The 16,121-nt window shown below is 48.1% G+C and overlaps 1 protein-coding gene across 1 annotated transcript; it reads right to left on the minus strand.

The window, feature by feature from the left end:
- Window positions 1–2,602: 2,602 nt before the first annotated feature.
- LOC144941051 (uncharacterized) lies at window positions 2,603–12,694 on the minus strand. The gene is made up of 5 exons (XM_078867475.1): window positions 12,462–12,694; window positions 9,774–10,401; window positions 9,159–9,231; window positions 4,167–4,242; window positions 2,603–2,680 (listed from the first exon to the last, which is right to left on the minus strand). The coding sequence occupies exons 1-5, from the start codon at window positions 12,465–12,467 to the stop codon at window positions 2,603–2,605; spliced, it is 861 nt and encodes a 286-aa protein (XP_078723601.1). The 5' UTR covers window positions 12,468–12,694.
- Window positions 12,695–16,121: the final 3,427 nt, after the last annotated feature.

Below are 16,121 nucleotides of genomic sequence, written 5' to 3' on the forward strand. Positions count from 1 at the left end.
GTTTCGACTGCAACACAAGCAATCATCATCAGGTGTGAAAACCACAGCAATAATTTTTTTTTTAAATGTATTGCTGTGGTTTTCACACCTCAGCCTAAAGCTAGTAAGTGTATAGCAGTGGTAACATATTTCTTTTGAATTGTGATTATTTCCCAAATAATTACCCATAAAAATAAGACGATAAAAAGAGAGCAACTGTCACAATATTTAGCAAAAACAGTTAATAGCGTTATCGTGGACCCTATATCGTACGATATGTTGTCGTATTGCGATTCCTCGGCAACCCTCGAATCTTATAAATAACCGATAGTAAGCCGTATGCACACACAGGATGCGAGTGATGTTGATTCATCATACCCAGTGCTTTCCGGCAGCATGACATCATCGTATTCCCCACTCTCCCGGTGAGCAGGGTGGCCTTTAATTTTCGTTAGGAAAAACAAGTGCATATTTAAGGTCACCAGCAGAGCAAGAAAGCTGTTTAAAAAAATCGGTGCATCCCAACAGCTCTGTCCTAAAGCCCAATTATGCTAAGCTCGCTGTAAGCGACTCATCAAAGATAAATAATTCAATGGGTGAAATTCCCACTTCCGTATTCTTGGTGTGATATCCATTTAGGTGGTCCCTACCATATTCAGTTACCTGGGTCGTTTTAATATCCGATTGCCTAGCTCCCGCCAGAGTAACGTGGAATTTCTACCACTGATACAGGGTCACCTCATTGGAACAGTGACGGGAACTCTTTGCCATTGATGACTAATAACAATAAACAAAACACAAACCAGTAAATTTTACTGGATAAGGTCTTCAATACATCTATATAATTACCACTGTAAACAACTATGTGTGTGGAGAGAAAAAACAAACCTCAGCATAAATTGTATTTGATTACCAGCTCTGAATATGTTGTTTAACTTGTAACACTGATCACCACGTGTCATCATCATCATTATTACACATTGGCTGCTATCTGACAAAGATGGTGCGGTAAGAAGACGATTGGTATCACCCACCTCGCGCAGAGTCCTTGATGTCACCGCACATTGCAGGCCTGTGGGCAGAGACAACGATCATGGATCGGTTTGGCCATCGAAAGCTAAGCAGGGGGTTTGGGCCTAGTAACTATAGGGATGAGAGGCTGCACTGGAATGTCGGTCTGGGCTGCGAGTTGGCCAGGAGATGGCAGTGCAGTGAGGGTATCGTGAATCCATTCGAGTGGTTCCCCTCCGGTGTGTTCATGTTTGTCTCCACATTCCCTGGTTTCTTCCCTCGTGCCAAACACTCCAAAGTGTAATTTCCCAAACATCCCGATGTAACACAGCTGTCCTAAATAAGAGTTTGGGCTTTACTGGATCAATAAAATACATTTTTATTAAAACACCCAGGTGCCAAGTTGCTCATTTGCACATTGGAGGTTCTTCTACCTATCCTAACTACACACCGTTAGGGATTCTATAGGACAATCTACGGGTGACAGTGCCCCCCATAATGAACATCAGTGCCCCCCCCCCAATCAGAGACAGCTTTTCAATGGGTATGAGTAAAAACGAATAATTGACTCCCACACGCACAATATGACGGATGCCCCTTCAGTGTCACAATCGATCCACGGTGGAGAGATGTTGGTCGCCGCGTTGGCAAGATGTTAACTACCTCGCCTGGTATACAGGAGGTCGTTGGTTTGATCCTGACCCTGACGCCTGCTGCTGTATATTTGGAGTTTGAATGTTCTCCCCGTGGTCGCGTGTATTTTTCTCCAGGTCCTCTGGTTTTTCCCTCCACATTTAGAATCAACACGCGTTTAGAGTATTTGGCTATTGCTATACATGTCCACGTGATAAGCCACTTCGTTCAGCGGTCATTTATGGCCAGGTTGCTTCTAAAAAAAAAGAGCTATATAGCTCAGTGGGCCTTACCTGGTAGAATAAAAACTAGTTTAGTCTTAATAGTAGTCTAAGTGATATCCCCCTTGATGCCGCCTGTTAAAGGTCCGAGAATTGGCACCGCAAAACTAATGTTTCTGTTCTTGATTTTAAGCTTTCGTGACTGCAGGAATCCATACTCTTTGGTTCTTTCGGTAAAATCACGTGGGTAAAACAATAATGGATCACGACGTTTCGACCGCAACACAAGCAATCGTCATCAGGTGGGACAACCACAGCAAGAAAAATCTGCTGAAGTAGCATAAAAAAACTTGAATTAGGCAGCAGTTTTTTTTCTCAGAAAAAACTGCTGAATTAGGCAGCAGTTTTTTCTTGCTGTGGTTGTCCCACCTGATGACGATTGCTTGTGTTGCGATCGAAACGTCGTGATCTATTATTTTCCTACCTACGTGACTTTACAGAAAGAACCAAAGGGTAATGTTTTCGTGTTTTACCGATAAACGCACGTGTGCAGCAACCCATCATAATTTTTCAACTGTGTTTCGAGTCGAGAGGTTTGCTAACTCTTAACGGTGTGTACGGTCGTGCCTTCCCCAAAATAATCACAACAATAGTAACCGCTAGTTATTCCATGTCATTTTACGTCACTTCACTGCTGTCAATTGGGTGAGTGCATACGTGTATTATATGCACAGGGGTCCGGACCCAATGCCTTGCCCTTACCCTCTGCTAGGACTCACGATGTCATCGTAATCCCCGCTCCCCTCACGCCTCCGGAAATATTTATCACTTGGCACCTGCGACAAACAAATACAAGAATCCTCCATGTAGCCGGCATCGCCTGCGGGGGCAAGTGCGGGACGCGAGCATCTATTAAGGCTGGAATAGCGCTCTCGGGGGTGGAGTGGCTAACACTACCTCCAGCCGCCTTTGTCTCTCCCGGTGCTGATGTTTACACACCGCATCAGCTCAGCTCACGCACACACACTCATGTAGATATTGCTCCCGATACACGCCTTGTAACTGTGCATGTGATGATACTGTACGTTACTTCCAATTCCCATTAGTGGTTCAAGTGAAATCTGCAGCCACCAGAGGCATTACATTCACCATTAAAAACAAACTATTCTTTATCTTCTTGGTTCTTTCGGTAAAGTCACGTAGAAGGGAAGTAATAAAATAATAAAAATAAAACATAATAAAATTATTCTCACGACGTTTCGGCCACAACGCAAGTGGCCGTCCTCAGGTGAAAACCAGGTCTGTCGAGGCGACTTTACCGAAAGAACCAAGAAGATGAATCCCTGCAGTCACGAAAGCTTTAAATCGAAACTATTCTTTAATCATGGCAATTCATAGGATCGTGACGATGGTGAAACACGACTGATTTATCCACAAATTCTGCGTGCAACTCAGGTTAGACGTTTCACATTTACGCACTGGAAAGGCCACCAAGAGATAAACCCGTCCAACCGCGTTACTGATTTGCACGTGGAAAACATTGATTATTCTTTTTTACAGGTTCTCGACTGAAATTCAGACAATTCTTTCCCTTTCAGAGAGCAAAGCGGCAGCTGTGTTTAAAAACCCCCTCACGCGAGCTATAGCGAGGCACTCACGCTTTTAAATGCATTTCATGTACACGTGGAGATCCATTAAAAAAGCTGTGCAGTATTCTGCACTTTTCTTCTAATCTCCACGCACGAGCGCACGATATGCAAAACGGTGTACGACAATTTCATATCGGTATTCCAGTCCGGCCACATTCTTTCCGCCCACACAAGACTTATGCTTCATTACACACAGTTTCAGGGTTTATCGTTTCATTTTAATTTAAACCCAGGTGTCCCCCCGAAGATGGTCTCTAAATTATAAACTAAAAAAAAACCGTACAGGCCTCTCTGTTACCCACTGATGGATGGGATGCCATCTCATGCCGGGTGATTCACGTTTTCTTTTTTTACTAAACTTCACCAAAGTGTCCTGCAACTGCCACTCGTCAGTCTCGACCACAAAACAGTCAAGTGGACTTGGGACAGTACAAGTCGTGAGAATCTATGATGGCTCGTGGACAAGACTGACAACAGAATGGCAAACCAAAGGGAGGGAAAGTGCCCAAGAGGACATCAACAGCGAAGACGGAGAGATCAAAATCAGCCCACGCGCAGGTGCTGGGTGGAACGTCATTTCCCAGAACTCTGTTGGAGGCAGCACGGACTTGGGGAGGCGTTCATCCAGCAGTGAATTGACCGTAGCTGATGATGATAACGTGCAAATGCTCACCACCTCGTTGTCCTCATTTTCCTCTTCATGCCCTGTCGGTACCACGTCGTCGTAGATGTCCTCGTCATTCGGCGGCCTACGGAGGAAATTGGCGCAGACATCAATGTTGAAACGTTTGTGTGCGTGCATGCGAATATACACAGACGCCCACCTACATTTACACCCAGGGGGCTAATTTCAGCCAGATCTATCCGGTCCTATGACTCGGAAAATATTTCCTCGCCAGGTGCCCCACGTCCAGAAATACCTTTCTCTATGGCTGTGACTACGAGTTACGTGCCTCCTCCAGTTGACCAGCCCACCAGAGAAAGTATTGAGTGAGAAGTTCAACCCATATAATATACACTCACCTCCATACACAAACTGCCGAATTACATGCACATCTACAAGGTCAAGATCCCCCACGCGGTCTTTAATATACTGTCAGAGCTAGTGCTGTTAGCGAGCACCTATTAAGACTGACACGGCTCACAAGGCAGTGGTGGTGGCCAGCACCCATGCGCGACTGCCTTTGTCTCTCCAGTGCTAATATTTACACACCACACAAGGTCATCGACCTTGGAGAGAGATCCAGAGTTTTCAGGTATTACTCACCCCCGATGTTATCTTGAGCAGGAAATCAAACCAAGGTTGTTATATACCAAGCACAGTGCGCTAACCATCGCTCCACCACTACCCAACACACCTACACACGCCTACGCTCATCCAAAAAAAATGTTACGGTTATGCCCTGTTATTGTAATATCCAGGCTGTGAATGATTAAAATCTGCAGCTCAAATAGCGGTCACGACTTCAGTGACGCACTTAGCTTGGGGGGAGGGGGGCGAGGCACTCACAACTATAGCTGGGACGATGATTACTCCATTAAGCCGATTGACAAAAAACTCTTAACGAATTTCTTTCGTGAAAAACCTCAACGAATTTGTCATTAGCGCTGCCTTAAAAATAACAAGTGCACAATAGGCAACGTTTCGGGCAATTGCCCTTCTTCATAGCACACACACGGTGGAGTCGTGGCCGATTAGTCAGGGCGTTTAAAAAAAAGGAGGCTACCCCCCACCACACCCTGCCCCCCCACCACACCCTGCCTCCTGAAGGCAGGAAACCCCTCGACAAGCCACGCCCAGAGTGACGCGGCTGGCGATGTCGATGTCACCAAGCCCCTCCCCCACCCATCACCTCCCGTCCAGCGGCGCACGGGGGAAACGGAGGTGAGGCTACTTTTTTTTTCCCTTCTCAAACTATTTTCATGTTACCCCGATGAGTCGAGTAGTAGAACAGCAACCGATAAACATCATGGTGACACTGGCTCAACGGCGGAGCAGAGCCGCTCGCAAATGAGAAAGTTGCGAGTTCAAATCCTGGTGGGGTGGAGGGGGGTGCTTTGACTCAGCCCCTCGGAGGGGTCAATAAAACGAGTATGATTTTGTGGGGAAGTCAACAGTTTGAATGTAGAGTTTCTACCAACCCACCTCGGCTGTAAAGAAGGACATGAGCACTGCCTCAATGCTCATTTGAGCGGAAAATCACCTTAACGCTCATTGACTCGACACCCTTTTGGGGTGTTAAAAGCCGCAGCGTTAATTCTGCAGCAGAAAAAAACTCCACTCAACTCTGCGAAGGCTGGCCAATGCCACCGGCTTCTCTTCAACGCGGTAAGGCTGTAGCCGAACCGCTTGACCGCACAGAAATAATGTAACGCGCGGAATGGCCAGTATTACATCGCAAAACACCTCAACGGGGGTGGTGTTTGTGCTGCGGGATTTTTCCAGTGCAATTGGCACATACTGTATGTACACGCCTGCGAGCGTGGATTTCAAGAACGTTTTTAGGGAATCACTCAAAATGCAGGCCCGATCTCGTCAAGATTTCGGGGGGTGGGGGGAATTGTGAAGCCTGGTTCATACTCGAAAGGGCGACCACAAGAGATTTCCCAGGTGCCGAGGCTGCAAAATGTGACCAGGAGATTTCAGTTCCGGGCATCGCCCCCTGTCCTCGTATGCTCCCGTGGGTTTTCTCGGGGCGCTGCAGTTTTTTTAAAATCCTTTATATTAAGTTCACTTGCTTGCTTGCTTAGGACCGTGCAAATCTTTCGGTCGTTTTTTAACCCACTTCCCGTGATCCAATCGAGCTGACATTTTCCACACAGACTTGTTGTGCGTGACAATTAATGTTCGTGAAATTTTTTTCCCAAAATTTTACACTTTTTAGGACAAAAATATTATATTTAATTACCAATTGCTTAATGCTGCCATGCAATCATCTGACCCATAGGTGGCAGCCATCTCAAGCCAGAGGACGAGAGGACTCTAGCCGCCACGCATATAAAGGATGTATAGTGAAAATTTTGTTTTTACGGGTTATACTTGTTTAAATCTCCCATGCCAAACTCTCATGAGCCGAACTGGTCTCGTCGCCACATTTGAATGCAGGAGCCTCCTGAGCAAGCGAGTCTTGAGATGTTTGAGGGAAGGCACTCCTTGGTGAATAATTTCCATTAGGAATAAGTATTGTTGGGTCATCTTCTTGGTTCTTTCGGTAAAGTCACGTAGAATGGAAATAATAAAAGAATAAAAATAAAACATAATAAAATTATTCTCACGACGTTTCGGCCACAATGCAAGCAGCCATCCTCAGGTGAAGAACAGGTCTGTCGGAAAGACATAAAATATACGCTGCCAAGCTTGGTGGTGTTCATTCATATATATAAAATATACGCTGCCAAGCTTGGTGGTGTTCATTCAGACGCTGTCTTTCCGACAGACCTGTTCTTCACCTGAGGACGGCTGCTTGCGTTGTTGCCGAAACGTCGTGAGAATTATTTTATGATGTTTTATTTTTATTATTTTATTATTTCCATTCTACGTGACTTTACCGAAAGAACCAAGAAGATGAATCCCTGCAGTCACGAAAGCTTTAAGTCAAGATTTATTACGAGTATGACTATTATTCCTTATTATCATAGGGGTTGGCAGGTGGGGGGCAACTGTTGCTCTCAAGAGAGTCAGCTCATGCGCTGGTCCCACTCAACTCATCTCGATCATCTTCCCCCATCCACGCACCCCATGTATGTGTAGTGGTGTTAACTACTCGCTGTTCGCAAAGTGTGAGAGAGCGGATCGTAAACAAGGGTTTCCCGCTCAAGCAAACGGTCAGGGTCAAATGGGGTGAGGCAGGATCTAAACGCCAGATTGGGAAGGACCAATCAGAGGGTCCCACAAGGTGGCCGGGGATTGGCCAACCCGGCCACGAACACGTATAAAAGCCAGAGCGCTGAGAGCTCTGGAGGAGTTCTGCTACACGAAGACCCAAGACGGCCGAAGACAGCTAGGACCCTGGACCAAGCCCTCCAGCCCTTATCAGGGCTCGGGCTCAGAGTAACCAGTGGTCGGGGAGAGATCCCCTAGGTCCAGCCAGAGGACGCTGGGATAGCAGCGAGAGTAGATAGCCTGCAAGGTCCGGAGGCTTGTACCTTCTGAGGGTAACGGGTGAGGGGACCATATACCCCTTAGTGTGATAGGGACTGTGTATTAAGATAATAAACAGTGTGTGCCATAAAGAAGTTTAGAGTCCGTCCTTTACAACACTACATATGTATGTATGTAGAACTTATTTCACACCGTACGTAGCCGACCATGCAACTCAAACTCCCCTACTAACTTCAATATCGTTTCACGGTTTACAGAATAACACTGTCTCCTTGTCTCATTACATGGCAATGAGCGTACAATCGGAAGACAATTAGAGGCAAAAAAAAACAATAATTCCCACGCAGCTGCCTTGGTCTGTCACATTTAAGCTCTCGCTTAATAAATATAAATACCGTCTTCTGTTCCGTCTGTCTAACCGCGGCACGTTTGTTCATGTACACGTGAGAATATTAAACTCGGGCAGATGGCGTGGACGATTATATCACACATAATCCAATATAAATGTGTCGTTAAACCCACCACCACCCGACACAGCCAATTAGTAAGGTTTGTCACATAAACTGAACATGGCAATTCGCAATATTTACAATCCGAGTACGACGTTTCTCCAGTAATCATATTTACGCAATCTAACGCAAAAAGAAAACTTGTATTATGGATGATATTGGTCGCAAAAGCCTACGTGTTACAGATTATATAGATTATAAAACGAGTTTGGCGGTGTCTTGAAATAAGAATGCGGAAAGTACGGAGTGCTTCAATAAAAACAAGGAAGCAACATTAGTTTTTCCCCAATTTACGTGAGAAAAAAAAACCCCTCCATGCAGCCACAGGTTTCACAACTTTAATCGCCAACATCATTGAGGGTCACTTCAGTAAAAGGCCATTCCACCGCACTGCACCGTTCGGAATTCAAAAACATACAACAGAACACGCACGACGATCACTCCAAGTACAATACCAGCTTTGGGGGGCACCTTTGGTGTCGTTTCGTTAACTATAGAAGGTGATCGTTCGTACTGGTGATCATTCCTGTACTGCTCCTCTTAGCTCTCGAGTTAAAAGAAAGAATCGCAGGCACATTTATTTGCCACAATGCACCATTAGCTTCTGAGCGCTCATGGAATCGGGCGCTATAAAGTTGATTTGGTAAAATGCCCTTGGGGTTTCTCACTTGGTAGCAAATAAACATTGCGTCTGTGTATGTGTTCATTAATGGCTGGTAGTGGGGAGCCGTGGTGTAGCGGTTAGCGCGCTGCACTACGAACCTGCCGCCACGAGTTCGATTCACGCTCACGGCCAACACCAGTGACGATTATCTTAACCGGTCCTGGGCCTCCCCTAGGTCGACTCGGCCTCAAATGAGTATCCGGTGCGGTATGTAAACATCGCCACTGGAGAGACAAAGGCGGCCGGGCGTGGTGTTGGCCAGCCACGCCCTCGTGTGCCGTGCCGGCCTTCATAGGTGCTCGCTAACAGCACTTGCCCCTACACTCTGTTAAGGCTACACGGGGGATCATCATTGATGGCTGCACTCATACTCACACCACATCTACGTACAGCTCCGGATGCTCCACCGCGGCCTCCTGACGTGGTGGCCGCGCCGACACGGGAACATGTACCACGGGGGACACTGCATGGTCACACAAAGACAAAGATCCCCCCCCCGTATAGCCTTAACAGACTGTTGGGGCAAGTGCTGTTAGCGAGCAGCACCTATGATGGCCAGGACGGCGCACGAGGGGGTGGGTGGCCAGCGCCACGCACATAGAGATGGAGCCCACTTGCCAGAATCGCAACAACTACCGAAGACTTATTCAAGCACAGAGTGAGACGTTGGGTTGCCTTTTAACAGATTATGAAGATTGTAAGATGCTTGCAGCGGGGGTGCACGGTTTGAGCCAGCTACCGCCCTGATTGTGATTACTGCCGCTGTATTGACCAAATATATAAAAGCCGTCTGCTTCACAGAGGACGCGAGAGATCCCGCGAGTTAATCGAAAGAGAGTAAGCCGTGCGTGCCGGCATCATGGTCCAAATTCGCCAGGCTTGAAACTCACTTGAAAATAACCTCATTGGGGAAAAAACCCACGGGTGCAACATCACCTCCACGGTATCCCCGCGATATAAGAATGTCGCGAATACCGTACGCACCAACATCCGCTGGAGTCGAACCTGTATAGTTGAGTCCGCCGGGCGGTCGCGGGGGCTTGGCGGGCGGCGGTCCCAGCTGGGCCTTCGAGGGCAGCTTCCTCCTCTGGGGCGTCCCTTCCCCTCTGCTCCCGGCGGTGGGAGACTCGCTCGATGTTCTGGCGACCTCGGGAGGACACGGGGAGCTGGGGGAGGGACGATTGACGAGCGGCGCCTGTCCCGCACCGGGTCGCCAGGCGCGCTGCGAGGTCGGCTCCGGCGGAAGCGGGCACGGGGAGTGGTGGCGCACCGACGGGCGTTTTGGCAGCTGAGGGGGCTTGGGTATTGCCGAGCTGGGAGATGCGGCGTCGGCGACAGCGCCTTGAAAAACGTAGGTGTTCTTCCTCACCTTGCCCGCGCCGACATCGTGGTGCATCACGCCGTGGTCATAGGTGCCGATGAGCTCCTCCGGCTTCTTGGTCCGGTCCAACGCCTTGGAGCAGCCGCCGTTCTCACCGAGTCCCTTCGCCTGGGAGGGGATGGAGGGGTTCGCGGGGCGCGGGCTCCGGAGGGTGGCAGAGTTGGCCCCCCCCGGACCTGGGTTTACCTTGGGGGAGGCTTTGGGGGGCACGGAAGGCGGGGCGTTGAAGATGTTGCGAATGTTGCGGAAGTCCTTGAATTCGGTTTCCGCGCGTGCCCACCAAAAAAAAGCACAAACAAAGGACACCGTGGATGTCATTAGCCGGAATTCGGTGCTGCAGCAACCAAGTGATGAGGATCGAACTAACGAACTATCTAGCCAACTAGTTTTATTTCGGCAGGCAAGGCCCACTGAGTTGTGTAGCTGTTTTTCAGAAGCGACCTGGCCACAAATGATAGCCAAACTGAGCGGCTCATCACGTGGAAATTTATATCGGCTAAATACTCTAAACACATGTTTACAAATGTGGAGGGAAAAACCGGAGGACCCGGAGAAAAATCCACGTGACCACGGGGAGGGAGAGAGACACGCAAACTCCAAATATACAGCAGGCGTCAGGGTCGGGATCAAACCCACGACCTCCTGTATACCAGGCGAGGTAGTTAACATCTCGCCACCGTGGCGCCCAACATCTCGCCACCGTAGATCGATTGTGACACTGAAGAGGCATCCGTCACATTGTGCGTGTGAGAATCAATGATTCGTTGTGTCCATATACCCCGGCAGCTGCGAGTAGAGGTGTGGCGTTTACCGTGTTTAAAATTTGTATTTGGAAGTAAAATCGCATACAGTCTTAGCAATGTGTCGTGGCTAGTGTCATGGGTGCCAGAGACATCTCTCTAGTACTACCGTTTGCCCCTCGTAAGTCAAATGAGTACCTGGTGTGATGTGTAAACATCACCACCGGGGAGACAAAGGCGTGGTGTTGGCCAACCACCCCATCGTGTACCCCAATGCCGGGCCTTCATAGGTGCGCGCTAACAGCACTTACCCCAACAGTCTGTTAAGGCTAAATGGGGGATCGTTGTCTGTGAGCAGAAATAATTCATCATTATTTGATAAGCAGCAATGATTCAATCCAATATGTGCGGGGGGAGGCGACGGTTGCCGGCCAGCAGAGGATAGCAACATTGCTTGGTGTGCTGTCCTGTGCTTCTACGTTGCGAGGTATGGTATTGTATATTAATATCTGGGCCATGGCACAACATTTGAAGTTCATTAATTCGGGATTAGCAACCCTCACCCCTCATCTTTTTTTCCCCATCCCTCGCGTGTTTATTTTGGATTTTAAAAAAAGTTGAAACAAACATTCAGAACGACCTCAGTAAATATGGACGCGCCCGACCAGAAAATGTGAATTAATATTATAAAAAATAGAGAACTAAAATCACACTGCTTCTGTAACCAACAATTCGGATTTCATCACGAACATAGTAATACGGCCTCTGCCACTAAAAATTACATAAAAACAATTTTTGCGTATTTATTGATCCATTTATAATTAAGCGCCGACCGTCTTGTTTCCCAACCTTTTGTCGCGCACGGCTTACGCCGGTTCACCCGGAATGGCCTCGTCTCGTTGGATCTCGGAAGCCCAACAAGCCGCGAGTCTGCCTCGCACCTCCACAGGAGCGGGACTGGGAGTACTGTACCAGGTGGCGTTAGAGGTTTGGGCTAAAAGCTAGCAGCAGTTCCAGCGATGGATTCTTAAATGAACCTGTGTGGCGCGTTTGTGTCTGCTACATCCTTTTCACTTTTTATTACTTTATTGTTTTCCGCGTCTTCCGATTTCCTCCAAAACTCTCGTGCGGCAAAAAATAAAATTGTCCAAACATTCCAATGTAGCACGACCCTCCTTCAAAGGGGCATTGAGACTCAGTAAGGCTTTCGTGTATCATTATTAACGGATTCTCGGAGGGCATCTGAGTTACACATCGCCCACCGCTGATGTAACTCGTAAGATCCGATCAAAGAAACACGCACGCGCTGAATCAACTTCCGCAACATCTCTTTGGCTCTAGACCAGCGGTCCTTCTGAACCTGGTGGTGCGAGATGCTCCATCTGGGGGGTGGGGGGGTTGCGAGACACGGCCTGATTTTTTTGTCGAAGGTAAAGTTAAGCACGGACAAGTTAAGCACAAGTACTTTGTTTCATCAAGAACCAAAGGGGTGAAAAGCTACAGTAAAGGTTAAGGAAGAACCACTGGAAGAACCACTGCTCCAAACATTGCCATTCTTCGTCCCTTACTTACCGCCATGGCCGATCCCGGGGTGTCCTTGAGTCTTCGCTTCCGAAGCGCTCAAAGGCTTTCTCTTCTCGTTCTCCCTCGCTCCCTCGACTCCTCTCTGTTGAAGTTGTAGCTCTTAGAGCTTGCGCGCTCCCTCGTCCAACCAAAAATGTAGGCGATCTCGCTCGCTCGCTCTCTCGCTCTCTCACCGAGTCGCTTACAGCCTGAGTGGAGGATGTGAAGGGACTGAGCCAGGAGGTTGGGGGTGCGTGGCGCCGCCCACGCCAGCGCAGCAAAGCGTCTCTTCCTTGTGCTGCTGCTGTGGCCTCTGCTATTGCTGCTGATGATGTAGCTTATGCTATTGCTGCTGTGGATGTAGCTTATGCTATTGCTGCTGTGGATGTAGCTTATGCTATTGCTGATGTAGCTCATACTATTGCTGCTGTGGATGTAGCTTATGCTATTGCTGCTGTGGATGTAGCTTATGCTATTGCTATTGCTGATGTAGCTCATGCTATTGCTGATGTAGCTTGTGCTATTGCTGCTGCTGATGTAGCTTATGCTATTGCTATTGCTGATGTAGCTCATGCTATTGCTGATGTAGCTTGTGCTATTGCTGCTGCTGCTGCCGATGTAGCTTATGCTATTTCTGCTGCTGATGTAGCTTATGCTATTGCTGCTGATGTAGCTTATGCTATTGCTGCTGCTGCTGCCGATGTAGCTTATGCTATTGCTGCTGATGCTGCCTATGCTATTGCTGCTGCTGATGCTGATGATGACTGGTCAGGTTGAATGATTATGATACTTTTACGGCTACAACATTGCAGCTGTTTCTGTATCCGCTTCTGCTGCAGCCTAGCCCAGGGGTCGGCAATCAAAATAACAAAGAGAAGTAAAATGTTTGTTCGAATTCGGTATATATAAAAAATAAATCTGTCAACGTTTTTAAGAGCCGCAATGGACCGTGCTGGTGAATACGAGGCGGTGGTGGTCCTTCGTAAATAACATCACGGAGTCGTGCGGGTTGACGACCCCTGAGCAATCCCGATGCTACGTTGGTTGCGGCTGCTGTTGTCGACGCTGCAATTGCTGATGCGACTATTGCTGATGCGACTATTGCTGATGCGACTATTGCTGATGCGACTATTGCTGATGCGACTATTGCTGATGCGACTATTGCTGATGCGAATATTGCTGATGCGAATATTGCTAACACGACTCATACGCCTGCTGCTGCTGCTGTTGTTGTTGCTGTGTTGTTTGTTGTTCTTGTTGTTGTCCTTAAACAGGAAAATCTCATTGACCCCCAAATACCTTGTCGGAAAAATCCTGGGAATGTTTGGCCAATTACTCTTGTAATAAGGGGTGCATTGCATGGGCCGGGAAACGGGATTCCCTTGAGAAAAACCACCAAGCATACGAGGGGATATCACGCAAGACCGATTCACAAACCCAGTTGCTGTACTGCCACGGGAATTTCACAGATCTTTACGTGATCCACCGACCCTTGCAGACCCGTCCAGTGTGCATCTGGCGTCGCAACAGGGACACGTTGCCAAGAGGAATCTCCCACGCGTAAAAACACAGCGATGGTTGAGGTTTCAGACGCTGTTGCAGCTGACGATGTTTCAACAATGTATACCGTTGATCACAGATATGAAAAGAGATGATAATGATGGTATTACGATAATATACGAGTATAATACACAGTCTGACGTAACAGAGCAGCGGGAAACAAGTCCAACATCGGCATTTATTGACAGCCCTTTGTCCAATACACCACTGGATGAAGATCTCCTCCCCACACGCACTGTCAGTCCATCACGGCTGTTCGACCATACTTCACTGCTCGGGTCAGTGCGAATTTATGAGAGGATCTGGGGCAGGACCGGTTCAGAGATCACTCGCCAATGATGTGTATTTTTATACACATCGTTTTTTAAACGTATCGTTTTTCTTAATACATGTTTTTTTTTATATACATGTCATTTTTTTATACTGTAGTGTAATCGCGCCGTCTGCTGTCCAGCAGCGGCAACTGCAGTGGACAAATGGTAAACACGCCGGTGAACATATACACGGCTGTGTTTCGGCAGGGCAGAGGAACTGGGGCAAGGGTTGTGTAAGAACCCGTCTGGAAGCCCAAGGAACCTGCTAGTGGGTTCGAGAAGGGAGGCGTGGTCAGGGCGGAGCCAGGCCGCGCTGGGTAGCATAAAAGCAGCTGAGAGCGGGAGCTCGGGGCTGCCGTATCTGGGAGCGGACTCGTCTCGTCGTCGCTGTTGTCACCTTCGTCGCTGCCGTCTTCGCGAGATGTTGCGCCGCTGGACAGTTGTTGGCTGTCTCGGTTAGCCCCGTCGGTGTTACACGGTGAGGGTTGTGTTTAGGCGAGGCTAGACCACTCGGGAGAGTGCGAGGGCGAACCTGTGAAGTGTGGATGTGTTCAGAAAGAAGAAGGTGCCTCCTGGAAACCCTTGTCTCAGAATCGCTGACACAACAATGCATATTATTTTTTTTACATCTCGTTTTCCACCCTTCCATTCAACACGTGCCCGGTACAAAGAGGGGAACAGCAGATCCGCGGACCCACCGTTCACATCTCGGCAATGACGTTAGCCGTCGCCAGGAGTCGCACTCAGAAAGGCTGGTTCAGTGGTTAGTGCACCAACCAATGCACCACCGCTCCGCGGAAGTTTACAATGCAGGTGATACACGACAGTGACATGGCAACAGTCGAACGCTATGATGATTTCATATTATTAAAGTATTTTATTATTGTTGTTAGCTTTTTTTACGTAAAATACAGGAACTTATCATTTACCAAGAAGTTTATTCTGAACCCACACGTGTTAAAATGTACTGACAGTTGCGCAAAACGAGACAAAGTTGATGTACGCTGCATGTGCCGACTGCGTGTTGTTGAACTTCTTTCGCACCGTACGTAGCCAACCGTGCTGAATCGGAGGTGCGGGGGGAAGGACAACAAACTAAACACAAAAAGCAGTTCGAAAGAAATGAGTTTTCAATCTATTGACTAATCTAAGTACAATTTTCACGTGCAAATCTGGATTTTTTTTGTAAGTGCATTTGTCATCGTGGATTGGCACTGTATCACTGGTACAGGTAACATAGCGTACAAAGTCAAGGGTCTGAACATCTGTGGAAATCGAAAGCAAGATTTTCTGACTCCTTCACTCGCCGCTAACAACGGCCCACCTTCTCAACATTGACCAATATTTTCCATCCAAACATAAACGGAAGTCTTTCCACGCTTCGCGCGTCAGATGCTAAACAAACACTTCCCACGTGAAACAGAGAGAGAGAGAGCTGATTTAAACGGGGAGATGTTGGTTTGCGTGCGTGTAGGTGTGAACGTGTGTTTCCATAGTTACGTGGGAGTGATGCTGCTGGTGACGGTGGTGGTCTTGGTTTTCCACGGGGGAGACAAAGGCGGCCGGGAGCGGTTGCTGGCATCCCGCCCCCCCGTGTGAACAGCACTTGCCTCGAAAGTTTGTGGCGGCTTTATTGTGTGGAAGGGGCTTTGCCTCCAGAGCCTGAATCCAATTACCAAAGATCTTGTACCGCGCGACTTGGAGAGGGCACCGGTGGACATTTAGAGAGTTCACGTGCCGTGTTCAGCAATCGTCAGACATGTTTGTGTATTTGGCCGGCGAAGATGAACGCATC

The sequence above is a fragment of the Lampetra fluviatilis genome, chromosome 24 (genome assembly GCF_964198595.1).
Source record: "Lampetra fluviatilis chromosome 24, kcLamFluv1.1, whole genome shotgun sequence".
Lineage (NCBI taxonomy): Eukaryota > Metazoa > Chordata > Hyperoartia > Petromyzontiformes > Petromyzontidae > Lampetra > Lampetra fluviatilis.

Bases quoted from the DNA above. Each gene is read 5' to 3' on its own strand.
- LOC144941051 (XM_078867475.1), bottom strand. The intron at 9,232-9,773 runs GTTCGACTCCAG...GTGACCATGCAG, and splicing joins CGGCGGACTCAACTATACAG to TGTCCCCCGTGGTACATGTT. The intron at 2,681-4,166 runs GTGAGCATTTGC...TGTTTGTCGCAG, and splicing joins AAAATGAGGACAACGAGGTG to GTGCCAAGTGATAAATATTT.